The sequence below is a fragment of the Petromyzon marinus genome (assembly GCF_048934315.1).
Source record: "Petromyzon marinus isolate PM22_M1 ecotype Great Lakes invasive population chromosome 73 unlocalized genomic scaffold, UKy_Petmar_22M1.pri1.0 chr73_unloc.3, whole genome shotgun sequence".
NCBI lineage: Eukaryota > Metazoa > Chordata > Hyperoartia > Petromyzontiformes > Petromyzontidae > Petromyzon > Petromyzon marinus.
This window is the reverse complement of record NW_027422609.1, coordinates 102,898-121,543: the sequence shown is the minus strand read 5'-3', so window position 1 is coordinate 121,543 and position 18,646 is coordinate 102,898. Positions and strand designations below refer to the sequence as shown.

Below are 18,646 nucleotides of genomic sequence, written 5' to 3'. Positions count from 1 at the left end.
TCCACCCTCGCCAACCTCGAGGGTGATGAGAGCTTTGACTGACTGAGTGACTGAGTGACTGACTGACTGACTGAGTGACTGACTGACTGAGTGACTGACTGACTGAGTGACTGACTGAGTGACTGACTGAGTGAGTGACTGAGTGACTGACTGACTGAGTGACTGACTGAGTGACTGACTGACTGACTGAGTGACTGACTGAGTGAGTGACTGAGTGACTGACTGAGTGACTGACTGACTGAGTGACTGACTGACTGAGTGACTGACTGACTGACTGACTGACTATCTGAGCCGGGTGTTTGTGCCACCCCCGGTAGGCTCGGTGTGCTCCACGCTCGCCAACCTCGAGGGTGATGAGAGCTTTGACTGACTGAGTGACTGAGTGACTGACTGACTGACTGAGTGACTGACTGACTGAGTGACTGACTGACTGACTGAGTGACTGACTGAGTGACTGACTGAGTGAGTGACTGAGTGACTGACTGACTGAGTGACTGAGTGACTGACTGACTGAGTGACTGACTGACTGAGTGACTGACTGAGTGACTGACTGAGTGACTGACTGAGTGACTGACTGAGTGACTGACTGAGTGACTGAGTGACTGAGTGACTGACTGAGTGACTGACTGACTGAGTGACTGACTGAGTGACTATCTGAGCCGGGTGTTTGTGCCACCCCCGGTAGGCTCGGTGTGCTCCACCCTCGCCAACCTCGAGGGTGATGAGAGCTTTGACTGACTGAGTGACTGACTGACTGACTGAGTGACTGACTGAGTGAGTGACTGAGTGACTGACTGACTGACTGAGTGACTGACTGACTGAGTGACTGACTGACTATCTGAGCCGGGTGTTTGTGCCACCCCCGGTAGGCTCGGTGTGCTCCACCCTTTCCAACCTCGAGGATGATGAGAGCTTTGACTGACTGAGTGACTGACTGAGTGACTGACTGAGTGACTGACTGAGTGACTGAGTGACTGACTGACTGAGTGACTGACTGACTATCTGAGCCGGGTGTTTGTGCCACCCCCGGTAGGCTCGGTGTGCTCCACCCTCGCCAACCTCGAGGGTGATGAGAGCTTTGACTGACTGAGTGACTGACTGACTGACTGAGTGACTGACTGACTGACTGAGTGACTGACTGACTGACTGAGTGACTGACTGAGTGACTGAGTGACTGAGGGACTGAGTGACTGAGTGACTGACTGACTGACTGAGTGAGTGACTGACTGACTGAATGAGTGACTGAGTGAGTGACTGACTGAGTGACTGAGTGACTGACTGAGTGAATGACTGACTGAGTGACTGAGTGAGTGACTGACTGAGTGACTGACTGAGTGACTGACTGACTGAATGACTGACTGAGTGACTGAGTGAGTGACTGACTGAGTGACTGACTGAGTGACTGAGTGACTGAGGGACTGAGTGACTGAGTGACTGACTGACTGACTGAGTGAGTGACTGACTGACTGACTGACTGAGTGACTGACTGACTGAATGACTGACTGAGTGACTGAGTGAGTGACTGACTGACTGACTGAGTGACTGACTGACTGAATGACTGACTGAGTGACTGAGTGAGTGACTGACTGAGTGACTGACTGAGTGACTGACTGAGTGACTGACTGACTGACTGAGTGACTGACTGACTATCTGAGCCGGGTGTTTGTGCCACCCCCGGTAGGCTCGGTGTGCTCCACCCTCGCCAACCTCGAGGGTGATGAGAGCTTTGACTGACTGAGTGACTGACTGAGTGACTGACTGAGTGACTGAGTGACTGACTGAGTGAGTAAGTGAGTAAGTGAGTGTATGAGTGAGTGACTGACTGAGTGACTATCTGAGCCGGGTGTTTGTGCCACCCCCGGTAGGCTCGGTGTGCTCCACCCTCGCCAACCTCGAGGGTGATGAGAGCTTTGACTGACTGAGTGACTGAGTGACTGACTGACTGAGTGACTGACTGACTGACTGACTGAGTGACTGACTGACTGACTGAGTGACTGACTGAGTGACTGACTGAGTGACTGACTGAGTGACTGACTGACTGACTGAGTGACTGACTGAGTGAGTGACTGAGTGACTGACTGAGTGACTGACTGACTGAGTGACTGACTGACTGACTGAGTGACTGACTGACTGACTGAGTGACTGAGTGACTGACTGACTGAGTGAGTGAGTGACTGAGTGAGTGACTGACTGAGTGAGTGACTGAGTGACTATCTGAGCCGGGTGTTTGTGCCACCCCCGGTAGGCTCGGTGTGCTCCACCCTCGCCAACCTCGAGGGTGATGAGAGCTTTGACTGACTGAGTGACTGACTGAGTGACTGACTGACTGAGTGACTGAGTGACTGAGTGACTGACTGACTGACTGAGTGACTGACTGAGTGAGTGACTGACTGAGTGACTGACTGAGTGACTATCTGAGCCGGGTGTTTGTGCCACCCCCGGTAGGCTCGGTGTGCTCCACCCTCGCCAACCTCGAGGGTGATGAGAGCTTTGACTGACTGAGTGACTGACTGAGTGACTGACTGACTGAGTGACTGAGTGACTGACTGACTGACTGAGTGACTGAGTGACTGACTGAGTGAGTGACTGACTGAGTGACTATCTGAGCCGGGTGTTTGTGCCACCCCCGGTAGGCTCGGTGTGCTCCACCCTCGCCAACCTCGAGGGTGATGAGAGCTTTGACTGACTGAGTGACTGACTGAGTGACTGACTGAGTGACTGAGTGACTGACTGAGTGAGTAAGTGAGTAAGTGAGTGTATGAGTGAGTGACTGACTGAGTGACTATCTGAGCCGGGTGTTTGTGCCACCCCCGGTAGGCTCGGTGTGCTCCACCCTCGCCAACCTCGAGGGTGATGAGAGCTTTGACTGACTGAGTGACTGAGTGACTGACTGACTGAGTGACTGACTGACTGACTGACTGAGTGACTGACTGACTGACTGAGTGACTGACTGAGTGACTGACTGAGTGACTGACTGAGTGACTGACTGAGTGACTGACTGAGTGACTGACTGACTGACTGAGTGACTGACTGAGTGAGTGACTGAGTGACTGACTGAGTGACTGACTGACTGAGTGACTGACTGACTGACTGAGTGACTGACTGACTGACTGAGTGACTGACTGACTGACTGAGTGACTGAGTGACTGACTGACTGAGTGAGTGAGTGACTGAGTGAGTGACTGACTGAGTGAGTGACTGAGTGACTGACTGAGTGACTGACTGACTGAGTGACTGACTGAGTGACTGAGTGACTGACTGAGTGACTGAGTGACTGACTGAGTGACTGACTGAGTGACTATCTGAGCCGGGTGTTTGTGCCACCCCGGTAGGCTCGGTGTGCTCCACCCTCGCCAACCTCGAGGGTGATGAGAGCTTTGACTGACTGAGTGACTGACTGACTGACTGAGTGACTGACTGAGTGACTGACTGAGTGACTGACTGAGTGACTGACTGAATGACTGACTGACTGACTGAGTGACTGACTGACTGAGTGACTGACTGACTGAGTGACTGAGTGACTGACTGAGTGACTATCTGAGCCGGGTGTTTGTGCCACCCCCGGTAGGCTCGGTGTGCTCCACCCTCGCCAACCTCGAGGGTGATGAGAGCTTTGACTGACTGAGTGACTGACTGACTGACTGAGTGACTGACTGACTGAGTGACTGACTGAGTGACTGAGTGACTGACTGAGTGACTGACTGACTGAGTGACTGACTGAGTGACTGACTGACTGACTGAGTGACTGACTGAGTGACTGACTGAGTGACTAAGTGACTGACTGAATGACTGACTGAGTGACTGAGTGAGTATCTGAGCCGGGTGTTTGTGCCACCCCCGGTAGGCTCGGTGTGCTCCACCCTCGCCAACCTCGAGGGTGATGAGAGCTTTGACTGACTGAGTGACTGACTGACTGAGTGACTGACTGACTGAGTGACTGACTGACTGACTGAGTGACTGACTGAGTGACTGAGTGACTATCTGAGCCGGGTGTTTGTGCCACCCCCGGTAGGCTCGGTGTGCTCCACCCTCGCCAACCTCGAGGGTGATGAGAGCTTTGACTGACTGACTGAGTGACTGACTGAGTGAGTGACTGACTGAGTGACTGACTGACTGAGTGACTGACTGAGTGACTGACTGACTGACTGAGTGACTGACTGACTGACTGAGTGACTGACTGAGTGACTGAGTGACTGACTGAGTGACTGAGTGACTGACTGAGTGACTGACTGAGTGACTGACTGAGTGACTGACTGAGTGACTGACTGAGTGACTGAGTGACTGACTGAGTGACTGACTGACTGAGTGACTGACTAAGTGACTATCTGAGCCGGGTGTTTGTGCCACCCCCGGTAGGCTCGGTGTGCTCCACCCTCGCCAACCTCGAGGGTGATGAGAGCTTTGACGCCGCTCTGCTCGGCCACGCTGAGGAGGTCGTGCAGGAGCGCGTCTGTGACGACGAGCTGCTGCTCGTCAAGAAGTTAGTCACCCGCTCACTCAACCACTCGCTCACTCGCTCACTCACTCATCCACGCGCTCACCCACTCACTCATCCACTCACACGCTCATCCACTCGCTCACTCATCCACTCACTCACTCATCCACTCGCTCACCCACTCGCTCACCCACTCACTCATCCACTCGCTCACTCACTCATCCACTCGCTCACCCACACGCTCACCCGCTCACCCACTCATCCACTCACTCACCCGCTCACTCACTCATCCACTCACTCACCCACTCATCCACTCACTCACCCACTCATCCACTCACTCACCCGCTCATCCACTCGCTCACTCACGCGCTCACCCACTCACTCACCCACTCGCTCACCCACTCACTCACTCATCCACTCACTCACTCATCCACTCGCTCACCCACTCGCTCACCCACTCATCCACTCACTCACCCGCTCACCCACTCATCCACTCACTCACCCACTCATCCACTCACTCACCCACTCATCCACTCACTCACCCACTCATCCACTCACTCACCCACTCATCCACTCACTCACCCGCTCATCCACTCGCTCACTCACGCGCTCACCCACTCACTCATCTACTCGCTCATCCACTCACTCACTCACTCATCCACTCACTCATCCACTCACTCACCCACTCACTCAACCACTCACTCACCCACTCGCTCATCCACTCACTCACTCACCCACTCACTCACCCACTCACTCATCCACTCACTCACCCACTCACTCAACCACTCACTCACCCACTCGCTCATCCACTCACTCACTCACCCACTCACTCATCCACTCGCTCATCCACTCACTCATCCACTCACTCACCCACTCACTCAACCACTCACTCATCCACTCGCTCATCCACTCACTCATCTACTCACTCATCCACTCACTCACTCATCCACTCACTCATCCACTCACTCACTCATCCACTCGCTCACCCACACGCTCACCCACTCACTCATCCACTCGCTCACCCACGCGCTCACCCACTCACTCACCCACACGCTCACCCACTCACTCACCCACTCACCCACTCGCTCACCCACTCACCCACTCGCTCACCCACTCACTCAACCACTCACTCACTCGCTCATCCACTCACTCACTCACTCGCTCACCCACTCGCTCATCCACTCGCTCACTCACTCATCCGCTCACTCATCCACTCACTCACCCACTCATCTACTCACTCATCCACTCACTCACTCATCCACTCACCCACTCATCCACTCACTCACCCACTCACTCACTCATCCACTCGCTCACCCACACGCTCACCCGCTCATCCACTCATCCACTCACTCACTCATCCACTCACTCACCCACTCATCCACTCACCCACCCACTAACCCACTCACCCTTACCCACCCTCTCATCCACATCTTTCTCACCCACTCTCACTCACCCACTCTCACTCACCCACTTACTCACTCACCCACTCACTCATCCACTCACCCACTCACTCACCCACCCACCCACTCACCCACCCACTCACTCACTCACTCACCCACTCACTCACTCACCCACCGACTCACTCACCCACTCATCCACTCACTCACCCACTCATCCACTCACACACTCACACACCACTCGCTCACTCATTCACTCACTCACCCACCCACTCACTCATCCACCCACTCTCATCCACTCTCATCCACTCTCATCCACTCTCACCCACTCATTCACTCACCCATCCACTCACCCACTCACTCATCCACCACTAACCCACTCACCCTTACCAACCCTCTCACCCACATCTTTCTCACCCACTCTCTCACCCACCCACTCACTCATCCACTCACCCACTCATCCACTCACCCACCCACTCACTCATCCACTCACTCATCCACTCACTCATCCACTCACTTTCCCACTCACTCACCCACTCACTCACTCATCCACTCACCACTCACTCACCCACTCATCCACTCACCCACTCACTCATTCATCCACTCACTCATCCACTCACTCATCCACTCACTCTCTCATCCACCCACTCACTCAACCCACTCATCCACTCATTCATCCACTCACCCACTCACTCACCGATCCACCCACCCATTAACTCACTCACCCACCCACTCACCCACTCATCCGCCCACTCACTCATCCACTCACCCACTCAACCACCCACTAACTCACCCACCCACACACTCATCCACTCACTCACCCACTCACTCGCCCACTCTCTCACCCACTAACTCACCCACTAACTCACCCACCCACTCACTCACCCACTCACCCACCACTAACCCACTCACCCTTACTCACCCTCTCACCCACATATTTCTCACCCACTCTCTCACCCACCCACCCACCCACTCATCCACCCACTCTCTCACCCACTCTCTCACCCACCCACTCATCCACTCACTCACCTATCCACCAACTCACCCACCCACTCACTCATCCACTCACTCACCCACTCACTGACCCACTCACCCACTCACCCACTCACTCACTCATCCACTCACTCACCCACTCACTCACCCACTCATTCATCCACTCACTCATCCACTCACTCACCCACTCATCCACTCACTCTCTCATCCACCCACCCACTCACCCACCCACTCACTCATCCATTCACTCATCCACTCATCCACTCACTCACCCACTCACTCATTCATCCACTCACTCATCCACTCACTCACCCACTCATCCACTCACTCTCTCACCCACCCACTCACTCAACCCACTCATCCACCCACCCACTCTCTCACCCACCCACTCACCGATCCACGAACTCACCCACCCACTCACTCACCCACTCACTCGCCCACTCTCTCACCCACTCACTCACCCACTCACTCATCCACTCACCGACCCACCAACTCTCTCATCACTCACTGACCCACTCACCCACTCACCCACTCACTCACTTATCCACTCACTCACCCACTCACTCACCCACTCATTCATCCACTCACTCATCCACTCACTCACCCACTCATCCACTCACTCTCTCATCCACCCACCCACTCACCCACCCACTCACTCATCCATTCACTCATCCACTCATCCACTCACCCACTCATCCACTCACTCACCCACTCACTCATTCATCCACTCACTCATCCACTCACTCACCCACTCATCCACTCACTCTCTCACCCACCCACTCACTCAACCCACTCATCCACCCACCCACTCTCTCACCCGCCCACTCACCGATCCACGAACTCACCCACCCACTCACTCATCCACTCACTCGCCCACTCTCTCACCCACTCACTCACCCACTCACTCATCCACTCACCCACTCACCGACCCACCAACTCTCTCATCCACTAACTCACCCACCCACCAACTCTCTCATCCACTAACTCACCCACCCACACACTAATCCACCCACCCACTCACTTGTCCACTCTCTCACCCACTCACTCACCGATCCACCAACTCACCCACCCACTCACCCACCCACTCTCTCACCCACTCTCTCACCGATCCACCAACTCACTCACCCACTCACTCATCCACTCACCGATCCACCAACTCACTCACCCACCCACTCACCCACTCACCCACTCACTCATCCACTCACCGATCCACCAACTCACTCACCCACCCACACACTCATCCACACACTCATCCACTCACTCACCCACTCACTCACTCACCTATCCACCAACTCACTCACCCACTCACTCACCCACCCACTCACTCACCCACCCACTCACTCACCCACCCACACACTCATCCACTCACTCACCCACTCACTCGCCCACTCACTCGCCCACCCACTCACCCACCCACACACTCACTCACCGATCCACCAACTCACTCACCCACTCACTCACTCACCGATCCACCAACTCACTCACCCACTCACTCACTCACCGATCCACCAACTCACTCGCCCACTCACTCATCCACTCACCGATCCACCAACTCACTCACCCACTCACTCACTCACCGATCCACCCACTCACTCATCCACTCACTCATCCACTCACCCACTCACCGATCCACCAACTCACCCACTCACTCACTCACCCACCCACCCACCTATCCACCAACTCACCCACCCACTCACTCATCCACTCACTCATCCACTCACCCACTCACCGATCCACCAACTCACCCACTCACTCACTCACCGATCCACCAACTCACCCACCCACTCACTCACCCACTCACTCGCCCACTCTCTCACCCACTCACTCACCCACTCACTCATCCACTCACCCACTCACCGACCCACCAACTCTCTCATCCACTAACTCACCCACCCACCAACTCTCTCATCCACTAACTCACCCACCCCCACACACTAATCCACCCACCCACTCACTTGTCCACTCTCTCACCCACTCACTCACCGATCCACCAACTCACCCACCCACTCACCCACCCACTCTCTCACCCACTCTCTCACCGATCCACCAACTCACTCACCCACTCACTCATCCACTCACCGATCCACCAACTCACTCACCCACCCACTCACCCACTCACCCACTCACTCATCCACTCACCGATCCACCAACTCACTCACCCACCCACACACTCATCCACACACTCATCCACTCACTCACCCACTCACTCACTCACCTATCCACCAACTCACTCACCCACTCACTCACCCACCCACTCACTCACCCACCCACCCACCCACTCACCCACCCACTCACCCACCAACTCTCTCACCCACCAACTCACCCACCCACTCACCCACTCACTCACCCACCCACTCACTCACCCACCCACCCACACACTCACCCACCCACCCACACACTCACCCACCCACTCACCCACTCACTCACCCACCAACTCTCTCACCCACCAACTCACCCACCCACTCACCCACTCACTCACCCACCCACACACTCACCCACCCACCCACACACTCACCCACCCACTCACCCACCCACTCACCCACCAACTCTCTCACCCACCAACTCACCCACCCACTCACCCACTCACTCCTACCCTCTCCCCTCCTCTCCCCCCTCTCCTCCCCCACCCAGTACCCGTGCCCGCCCATGCGCGTCTCTCATCCTGCGTGGGCCGAACGACTCTGCGTGTGACGAGGTGGAGCGTGCCGTTCATGACGCCCTCTGTGTGGTGCGGAGAGTGGTGGAGTCTCGAGCGGTGGTGCCTGGCGGTGGGGCGGTGGAGGCTGCCCTGTCCATCTACCTGGAGAACCTGGCCACGTCCGTGGTGAGTTGAGGGGTGAGAGAGTGAGTGGGTGAGTGGGTGGGTGAGTGAGAGAGTGGGTGGGTGAGTGAGTGGGTGGGTGAGTGAGTGGGTGGGTGAGAGAGTGAGTGAGTGGGTGAGAGAGTTGTTGGGTGAGTGAGAGGGTGGGTGGGTGAGTGGGTGAGTGGGTGAGTGAGTGAGTGAGAGAATGAGTGAGTGGGTGAGTGAATGGGAGAGTGATTGAGAGGGTGAGAGAGTGGGAGAGTGAGAGAGTGAGTGGGTGGGTGAGTGAGTGGTGAGTGAGTGAGTGAGTGGTGAGTGTGAGAGTGGTGAGTGAGTGGTGAGTGAGTGAGTGAGAGTGGTGGAGTCCCGAGCGGTGGTGCCTGGCGGTGGGGCGGTGGAGGCTGCCCTGTCCATCTACCTGGAGAACCTGGCCACGTCCGTGGTGAGTTGAGGGGTGAGAGAGTGAGTGGGTGAGTGGGTGGGTGAGTGAGAGAGTGGGTGGGTGAGTGAGTGGGTGGGTGAGTGAGTGGGTGGGTGAGAGAGTGAGTGAGTGGGTGAGAGAGTTGTTGGGTGAGTGAGAGGGTGGGTGGGTGAGTGGGTGAGTGGGTGAGTGAGTGAGTGAGAGAATGAGTGAGTGGGTGAGTGAATGGGAGAGTGATTGAGAGGGTGAGAGAGTGGGAGAGTGAGAGAGTGAGTGGGTGGGTGAGTGAGTGGTGAGTGAGTGAGTGAGAGTGGTGGAGTCCCGAGCGGTGGTGCCTGGCGGTGGGGCGGTGGAGGCTGCCCTGTCCATCTACCTGGAGAACCTGGCCACGTCTGTGGTGAGTGGGTGGGTGAGTGGGTGAGTGGGTGAGTGGGAGAGTGAGTGAGTGAGAGAGTGAGTGAGTGAGTGGGTGGGTGAGTGAGTGGGTGGGTGAGAGAGTGAGTGAGTGGGTGAGAGAGTGGGTGAGAGAGAGAGTGAGTGGTGAGTGGGTGGGTGAGTGGGTGGGAGAGTGGGTGAGAGAGTGGTGAGTGAGTGGTGAGTGAGTGGTGAGTGAGTGGTGAGTGAGTGAGAGTGGTGGAGTCCCGAGCGGTGGTGCCTGGCGGTGGGGCGGTGGAGGCTGCCCTGTCCATCTACCTGGAGAACCTGGCCACGTCCGTGGTGAGTTGAGGGGTGAGAGTGTGAGTGGGTGAGAGGGTGGGTGAGTGGGTGAGTGAGTGGGTGAGTGAGTGGGTGAGTGGGTGAGTGAGTGAGAGAGTGAGAGAGTGAGTGTGTGAGTGGGTGAGAGAGTGAGTGTGTGAGTGGGTGAGAGAGTGAGTGGGTGGGTGAGAGAGTGGGTGGGTGAGTGGGTGGGTGAGTGAGTGGGTGGGTGAGTGAGTGGGTGGGTGAGTGAGTGGGTGGGTGAGTGAGTGAGTGGGTGGGTGAGTGAGTGAGTGAGTGGGTGAGAGGGTGGGTGAGTGAGAGAGTGGGTGAGTGGTGGGTGGGTGAGTGAGTGAGTGAGAGAGAGAGTGGGTGGGTGAGTGAGTGGGTGGGTGAGTGAGTGGTGAGTGAGTGAGTGAGAGTGGTGGAGTCCCGAGCGGTGGTGCCTGGCGGTGGGGCGGTGGAGGCTGCCCTGTCCATCTACCTGGAGAACCTGGCCACGTCCGTGGTGAGTTGAGGGGTGAGAGAGTGAGTGGGTGAGAGAGTTGTTGGGTGAGTGAGAGGGTGGGTGGGTGAGTGGGTGAGTGGGTGAGTGAGTGAGTGAGAGAATGAGTGAGTGGGTGAGTGAGTGGGAGAGTGATTGAGAGGGTGGGTGAGAGAGTGGGTGAGTGAGTGAGTGGTGAGTGTGAGAGTGTGTGAGTGAGTGGTGAGTGAGTGAGTGAGAGTGGTGGAGTCCCGAGCGGTGGTGCCTGGCGGTGGGGCGGTGGAGGCTGCCCTGTCCATCTACCTGGAGAACCTGGCCACGTCCGTGGTGAGTGGGGGGGTGAGTGAGTGTGTGAGTGGGTGAGAGAGTGAGTGGGTGGGTGAGAGAGTGGGTGGGTGAGTGAGAGAGTGAGAGAGTGAGTGGGTGAGTGGGTGAGTGAGTGGGTGAGTGAGTGGGGTGAGAGAGAGAGTGAGTGGTGTGAGTGGGTGGGTGAGTGGGTGGGAGAGTGGGTGAGTGAGTGTGTGAGTGGGTGAGAGAGTGAGTGGGTGGGTGAGAGAGTGAGTGAGAGAGTGAGTGAGTGAGTGAGAGAGTGAGTGAGTGAGTGGGTGAGTGAGAGTGTGTGTGGGTGAGTGAGTGAGTGGGTGGGGTGAGTGAGTGGGTGGGTGGGTGAGTGGGTGGGTGGGTGGGTGGGGTGAGTGGGTGGGTGAGTGAGTGAGTGGGTGAGAGAGTGGGTGAGTGAGTGGGTGAGAGAGTGAGTGGGTGAGAGAGTGGGTGGGTGAGTGAGTGGGTGAGTGAGTGGGTGAGAGAGAGAGTGAGTGAGAGAGTGAGTGAGTGAGTGGGTGAGAGAGTGGGTGGGTGAGAGAGTGGGTGGGTGAGTGAGTGGGTGAGTGAGTGTGTGAGTGAGTGGTGAGTGTGAGAGTGTGTGAGTGGTGGTGAGTGTGAGTGGAGTGGTGGAGTCCCGAGCGGTGGTGCCTGGCGGTGGGGCGGTGGAGGCTGCCCTGTCCATCTACCTGGAGAACCTGGCCACGTCCGTGGTGAGTTGAGGGGTGAGAGAGTGAGTGGGTGAGAGGGTGGGTGAGTGAGTGTGTGAGTGGGTGAGAGAGTGAGTGGGTGGGTGAGAGAGTGGGTGGGTGAGTGAGTGGGTGGGTGAGTGAGTGGGTGGGTGAGTGAGTGGGTGGGTGAGAGAGTGGGTGGGTGAGTGAGTGGGTGGGTGAGTGAGTGGGTGGGTGGGTGAGTGAGAGAGTGAGTGGGTGAGAGGGTGGGTGAGTGGGTGAGTGAGTGGGTGAGTGGGTGAGTGAGTGGGTGAGTGAGTGAGTGAGTGGGTGAGTGAGAGGGTGGGTGAGAGGGTGGGTGAGTGGGTGAGTGAGTGAGTGGGTGAGTGAGAGGGTGGGTGAGTGAGAGAGTGGGTGAGTGAGTGGGTGGGTGAGAGAGTGAGTGAGTGGGTGAGTGGGTGGGTGAGAGAGTGGGTGGGTGAGAGAGTGGGTGGGTGAGAGAGTGAGTGGTGAGTGAGTGAGTGAATGAGTGAGTGAGTGGTGAGAGAGTGGTGAGTGAGTGAGTGAGTGGTGAGTGAGTGAGTGAGAGTGGTGGAGTCCCGAGCGGTGGTGCCCGGGGTGGGGCGGTGGAGGCTGCCCTGTCCATCTACCTGGAGAACCTGGCCACGTCCGTGGTGAGTGGGGGGGTGAGGGGGTGAGTGAGTGGGTGAGTGAGAGGGTGGGTGAGAGGGTGGGTGAGTGAGTGAGAGAGTGAGTGGGTGGGTGGGTGGGTGAGGGGGTGAGTGAGTGGGAGGGTGGGTGAGTGAGAGAGTGAGTGGGAGAGTGAGAGAGTGGGTGAGTGGTGGGTGAGTGAGTGGGTGAGAGTGTGGGTGAGTGAGTGAGTGAGTGGGTGAGTGAGTGAGAGAGTGGTGAGTGAATAGTCACTGAGAGAGTGGTGAGTGAGTGGTGAGTGAGAGAGAGTGGTGGAGTGAGTGAGTGAGTGGTGAGTGAGTGAGTGAGAGGGTGGGTGAGAGAGTGGGTGAGTGGGTGAGTGAGTGGGTGAGTGAGTGGGTGGGTGAGTGGGAGAGTGAGTGAGAGAGTGAGTGAGTGGTGAGTGAGTGAGAGTGGTGGAGTGAGTGAGTGAGTGGTGAGTGAGTGGTGAGTGAGTGAGTGAGAGTGGTGGAGTCCCGAGCGGTGGTGCCTGGGGGTGGGGCGGTGGAGGCTGCCCTGTCCATCTACCTGGAGAACCTGGCCACGTCCGTGGTGAGTGGGGGGGTGAGGGTGTGAGGGAGTGAGAGTTGTTGGGTGAGTGAGAGGGTGGGTGGGTGAGTGAGTGGGTGAGTGAGTGAGTGGGTGGGTGAGTGAGAGGGTGGGTGAGTGAGTGGGTGGGTGAGAGAGTGAGTGAATGAGTGAGTGAGTGGTGAGTGAGAGAGTGGTGAGTGAGTGGTGAGTGAGTGAGAGAGTGGTGAGTGAGAGAGTGGTGAGTGAGTGAGTGGGTGAGTGAGTGGGTGGGTGAGAGAGTGAGTGGTGAGTGAGTGAGTGAATGAGTGAGTGAGTGGTGAGAGTGTGGTGAGTGAGTGAATGAGTGAGTGGTGAGTGAGTGAGTGGTGAGTGAGTGGGTGAGTGAGTGGTGAGTGAGTGGGTGAGTGGGTGAGTGAGTGAGTGGGTGGGTGAGTGAGAGGGTGGTGAGTGAGTGGGTGGGTGAGAGAGTGAGTGAATGAGTGAGTGAGTGGTGAGTGAGAGAGTGGTGAGTGAGTGGTGAGTGAGTGAGAGAGTGGTGAGTGAGTGAGTGGGTGAGTGGGTGGGTGAGAGAGAGAGTGGTGAGTGAGTGAGTGAGTGGTGAGAGTGTGGGTGAGTGAGTGAATGAGTGAGTGAGTGGTGAGTGAGTGAGTGAGTGGTGAGTGAGTGGGTGAGTGAGTGGTGAGTGGGTGAGAGAGTGAGTGGTGAGTGAGTGGTGGTGTGAGAGTGTGTGAGTGAGTGGTGAGTGAGTGAGTGAGAGTGGTGGGAGTCCGAGCGGTGGTGCCGGGGGTGGGGCGGTGGAGGCTGCCCTGTCCATCTACCTGGAGAACCTGGCCACGTCCGTGGTGAGTGGGGGGGTGAGGGTGTGAGGGAGTGAGAGTTGTTGGGGTGAGTGAGAGGGTGGGTGGGTGAGTGAGTGGGTGAGTGAGTGAGTGGGTGGGTGAGTGAGAGGGTGGGTGAGTGAGTGGGTGGGTGAGAGAGTGAGTGGTGAGTGAATGAGTGAGTGAGTGAGTGGTGATGAGAGAGTGGTGAGTGGTGGTGAGTGAGTGAGAGAGTGGTGAGTGAGAGAGTGGTGAGTGAGTGAGTGGGTGAGTGAGTGGGTGGGGTGAGAGAGTGAGTGGTGAGTGAGTGAGTGAATGAGTGAGTGAGTGGTGAGAGTGTGGTGAGTGAGTGAATGAGTGAGTGGTGAGTGAGTGAGTGGTGAGTGAGTGGGTGAGTGAGTGGTGAGTGAGTGGGTGAGTGGGTGAGTGAGTGAGTGGGTGGGTGAGTGAGAGGGTGGGTGAGTGAGTGGGTGGGTGAGAGAGTGAGTGAATGAGTGAGTGAGTGTGTGAGTGAGAGAGTGGTGAGTGAGTGGTGAGTGAGTGAGAGAGTGGTGAGTGAGTGAGTGGGTGAGTGGGTGGGTGAGAGAGTGAGTGGTGAGTGAGTGAGTGAGTGGTGAGAGTGTGGTGAGTGAGTGAATTGAGTGAGTGAGTGGTGAGTGAGTGAGTGGTGAGTGAGTGGGTGAGTGAGTGGTGAGTGGGTGAGAGAGTGAGTGGGTGAGTGGGTGGTGGAGTGTGAGAGTGTGTGAGTGAGTGGTGAGTGAGTGAGTGAGAGTGGTGGAGTCCCGAGCGGTGGTGCCCGGGGGTGGGGCGGTGGAGGCTGCCCTGTCCATCTACCTGGAGAACCTGGCCACGTCCGTGGTGAGTGGGGGGTGAGGGGGTGAGTGGGTGGGTGAGTGGGTGGGTGGGAGAGTGGGTGAGAGGGTGGGTGAGTGAGTGGGTGAGAGAGTGAGTGGGAGAGTGAGAGAGTGGGTGAGTGGTGAGTGAGTGGGTGAGAGAGTGGGTGAGTATGTGAGCCGTGTGATGATGGTGGTGGTTGTGGTGTTAGTAGTTGTGATGGTAGTGGTTGTGATGATGATGGTGGTGGTTGTGGTGGTGGTTGTGGTGGTAGTGGTTGTGATGGTCGTGGTTGTGATGATCATGGTTGTGGTGGTAGTGGTGGTGGTTGTGATGGTAGTGGTTGTGATGGTGGTGGTTGTAATGATGGTGGTGCTTGTGATGGTGGTGGTTGTGATGATGATGATGGTGGTGGTGGTTGTGGTGGTAGTAGTTGTGATGGTAGTGGTTGTGATGATGATGGTTGTGGTGGTGGTGGTTGTGATGGTAGTGGTTGTAGTGGTAGTGGTTGTGATGGTAGTGGTTGTGATGATGATGCTGATGGTGGTGGTTGTGATGGTGGTGGTTGTGATGATGCTGATTGTGGTGGTGGTGGTGGTGGTAGTGGTGGTGGTTGTGATGGTAGTGGTTGTGGTGGTTGTGGTAGTGGTTACGATGATGCTGATGGTGGTGGTTGTGATTGTGATGATGATGGTGGTGGTTGTGATGGTGGTGGTTGTGATTATGATGGTGGTGGTTGTGATGATGCTGATGGTGGTGGTTGCGGTGATAGTGGCTGTGATGGTAGTGGTTGTGATTATGATAATGGTGGTGGTTGCGGTGGTAGTCGTAGTGGTTGTGATGGTAGTGGTTGTGATGATGATGGTGGTTTTGGTGGTTGTGATGGTAGTGGTTGTGATGCTGATGCTGGTGGTGGTTGTCTTGGTGGTGGTGGTGGTGGTTGTGATTATGATGGTAGTGGTTGTGATGATGCTGATGCTGGTGGTGGTTGTGGTGGTGGTTGTGATGATGCTGATGGTTGTGGTGATGGTGGTTGTGATTACGATGGTGGTGGTTGTGATGATGGTGATGTTGGCTGTGGTGGTGGTGGTTGTGATTATGATGGTGGTGGTTGTTATGATGCTGATGCTGGTGGTGGTTGTGGTGGTGGTTGTGGTGGTGGTGGTTGTGATTATGATGGTGGTGGTTGTGATGATGCTGATGGTGGTGGTGGTTGTGGTGGTGGTTGTGGTGGTGGTGATGGTTGTAATGATGGTGATGGTGGTTGTGATGATGATGCTGATGCTGGTTGTGGTGGTGGTTGTGATGATGATGCTGATGGTGGTGGTGGTTGTGATGATGCTGGTTGTGGTGGTGGTGGTTGTGATGATGCTGGTGGTGGTTGTTGTGGTTGTGTAGGGCTCCCGGGAGCAGCTGGCTATTGCTGAGTTTGCACGCTCGCTGCTCGTGATCCCGCGAACCCTCGCCATGATTGTGATGGTAGTGGTTGTGATGGTGATGATGGTGGTGGTGGTTGTGGTGGTGGTGGTGGTTATGGTAGTGGTTGTGATGGTAGTGGTTGTGATGATGCTGGTGGTGGTGGTTGTGATGATGCTGGTGGTGGTGGTTGTGATGATGATGATGGTGGTTGTGATGATGTTGATGGTGGTGGTGGTAGTGGTTGTGATGATGCTGATGGTGGTGGTGGTGGTTGTGATTATGATGGTGGTGGTTGTTATGATGCTGATGCTGGTGGTGGTTGTGGTTGTGATGATGATGATGATGCTGATGGTGGTGGTGGTTGTGGTTGTGATGATGATGATGCTGGTTGTGGTGGTGGTTGTGATGATGATGCTGGTGGTGGTTGTGGTGGTGGTTGTGGTGGTGGTTGTGATGGTAGTGGTTGTGATGGTAGTGGTTGTGATGATGGTGGTTGTGGTGGTTGTTGTGGTTGTTGTGGTTGTGTAGGGCTCCCGGGAGCAGCTGGCTATAGCCGAGTTTGCTCGCTCGCTGCTCGTGATCCCTCGAACCCTCGCCATGAACGCCGCTCAAGATGCCACCGACCTCGTAGCCAAACTCCGGGCCTACCACAACCAGGCCCAGAGCAGCGCCGATAGGGCTCACCTCAAGTGGTGAGCGTCTCGCTCACCAGCTCGCTCACCAGCTCGCTCACCTGCTCAGTCAGCCACTCACTCACTCAACCACTCAACCACCCACTCACTTACTCGCCCGCTCCCCCGCCCACCCATCCAACCACTCAACCGCTCACTCAGCCACCCACTCACTCAACCACTCAACCACTCTCTCACTCACCCTCACTCGCTCACCCACTCGCTCATCCACCCGCTCACCTACCCACTCGCTCACTCACCCAGTCGCTCACCCACCCACTCACTCACCCACTCACTCACCAACCCAATCGCCCACTCACTCACTCACCTGCTCACTCACCCAATCGCTCACTCTCACCAGCTCGCTCACCAGCTCGCTCGCTCACCCGCTCAGTCAGCACTCACTTACTCGCCCGCTCACCCGCCCACCCACCCAACCGCTCACTCAGCCACCCACCACTCAACCACTCACTCTCACACTCACCCGCTCACCCACTCACTCACCCACCCACTCACTAACCCACCCACTCACCCACCCACCCACTCACCCACCCACCCACTCACCCACCCACTCACCCACCCCCCGCTAACCCACCCACCCACCCACTCACCACCCACCTACTCACTAACCCACCCACTCCCCCACTAAACCACCCACCAACCCACCTACTCACCCCACCTCTCCTCTAACCCACCCACTCACCCACCCACCTACTCACCCACCTCCCTCTAACCCACCCACCCACCTACTCACCCACTCACCCACCCACCCACTCACTCACTCACCCACAACCCACCAACCCACCCACCTACTCACCCACCTCTCCTCTAACCCACCCACCCACCTACTCACCCACTCACCCACCCACCCACTCACTCACTCACCCACTAACCCACCCACCAACCCACCTACTCACCCACCTCTCCTCTAACCCACCCACCCACCTACTCACCCACTCACCCACCCACCCACTCACTCACTCACCCACTAACCCACCCACCAACCCACCTACTCACCCACCTCTCCTCTAACCCACCCACCTACTCACCCACTCACCCACCCACTCACTCACCCACTCCCCACCCACTAACCCACCAACCCACCTACTCACCCACCTCTCCTCTAACCCACCCACCTACTCACCCACTCACCCACCCACTCACTCACTCACCCACTAAACCACCCACCAACCCACCTACTCACCCACCTCTCCTCTAACCCACCCACCCACTCACTAACCCACCCACTCACCCACTCACCCACCCACTCACCCACTAACCAACCCACCCACCCAACCAACCCACCTACTCACCCACCTCTCCTCTAACCCACCCACTCACCCACCCACCAACCACCTACTCACCCACCTCTCCTCTAACCCACTCACCCACCCACTCACTCACCCACTAACTCCCCCACTAACCCACCCACCCACTCACCCACCCACCCACCCACTCGCTC

General features: G+C 56.7%; 1 protein-coding gene across 1 annotated transcript in view; it reads left to right on the top strand.

Moving 5' to 3' along the window:
* The window catches only part of TCP1 (t-complex 1), a 39,120-nt gene extending 21,885 nt beyond the window's left edge, over window positions 1–17,235 (top strand). Inside the window, exons 9-11 of the mRNA XM_076058396.1 lie at window positions 4,357–4,480; window positions 9,457–9,649; window positions 17,042–17,235. Coding sequence (XP_075914511.1) covers window positions 4,357–4,480; window positions 9,457–9,649; window positions 17,042–17,209 — 485 coding nt within the window. The 3' untranslated portion in view covers window positions 17,210–17,235. The remainder of the gene's footprint in view (window positions 1–4,356; window positions 4,481–9,456; window positions 9,650–17,041) is intronic.
* The last annotated feature ends 1,411 nt before the right edge of the window (window positions 17,236–18,646 follow it).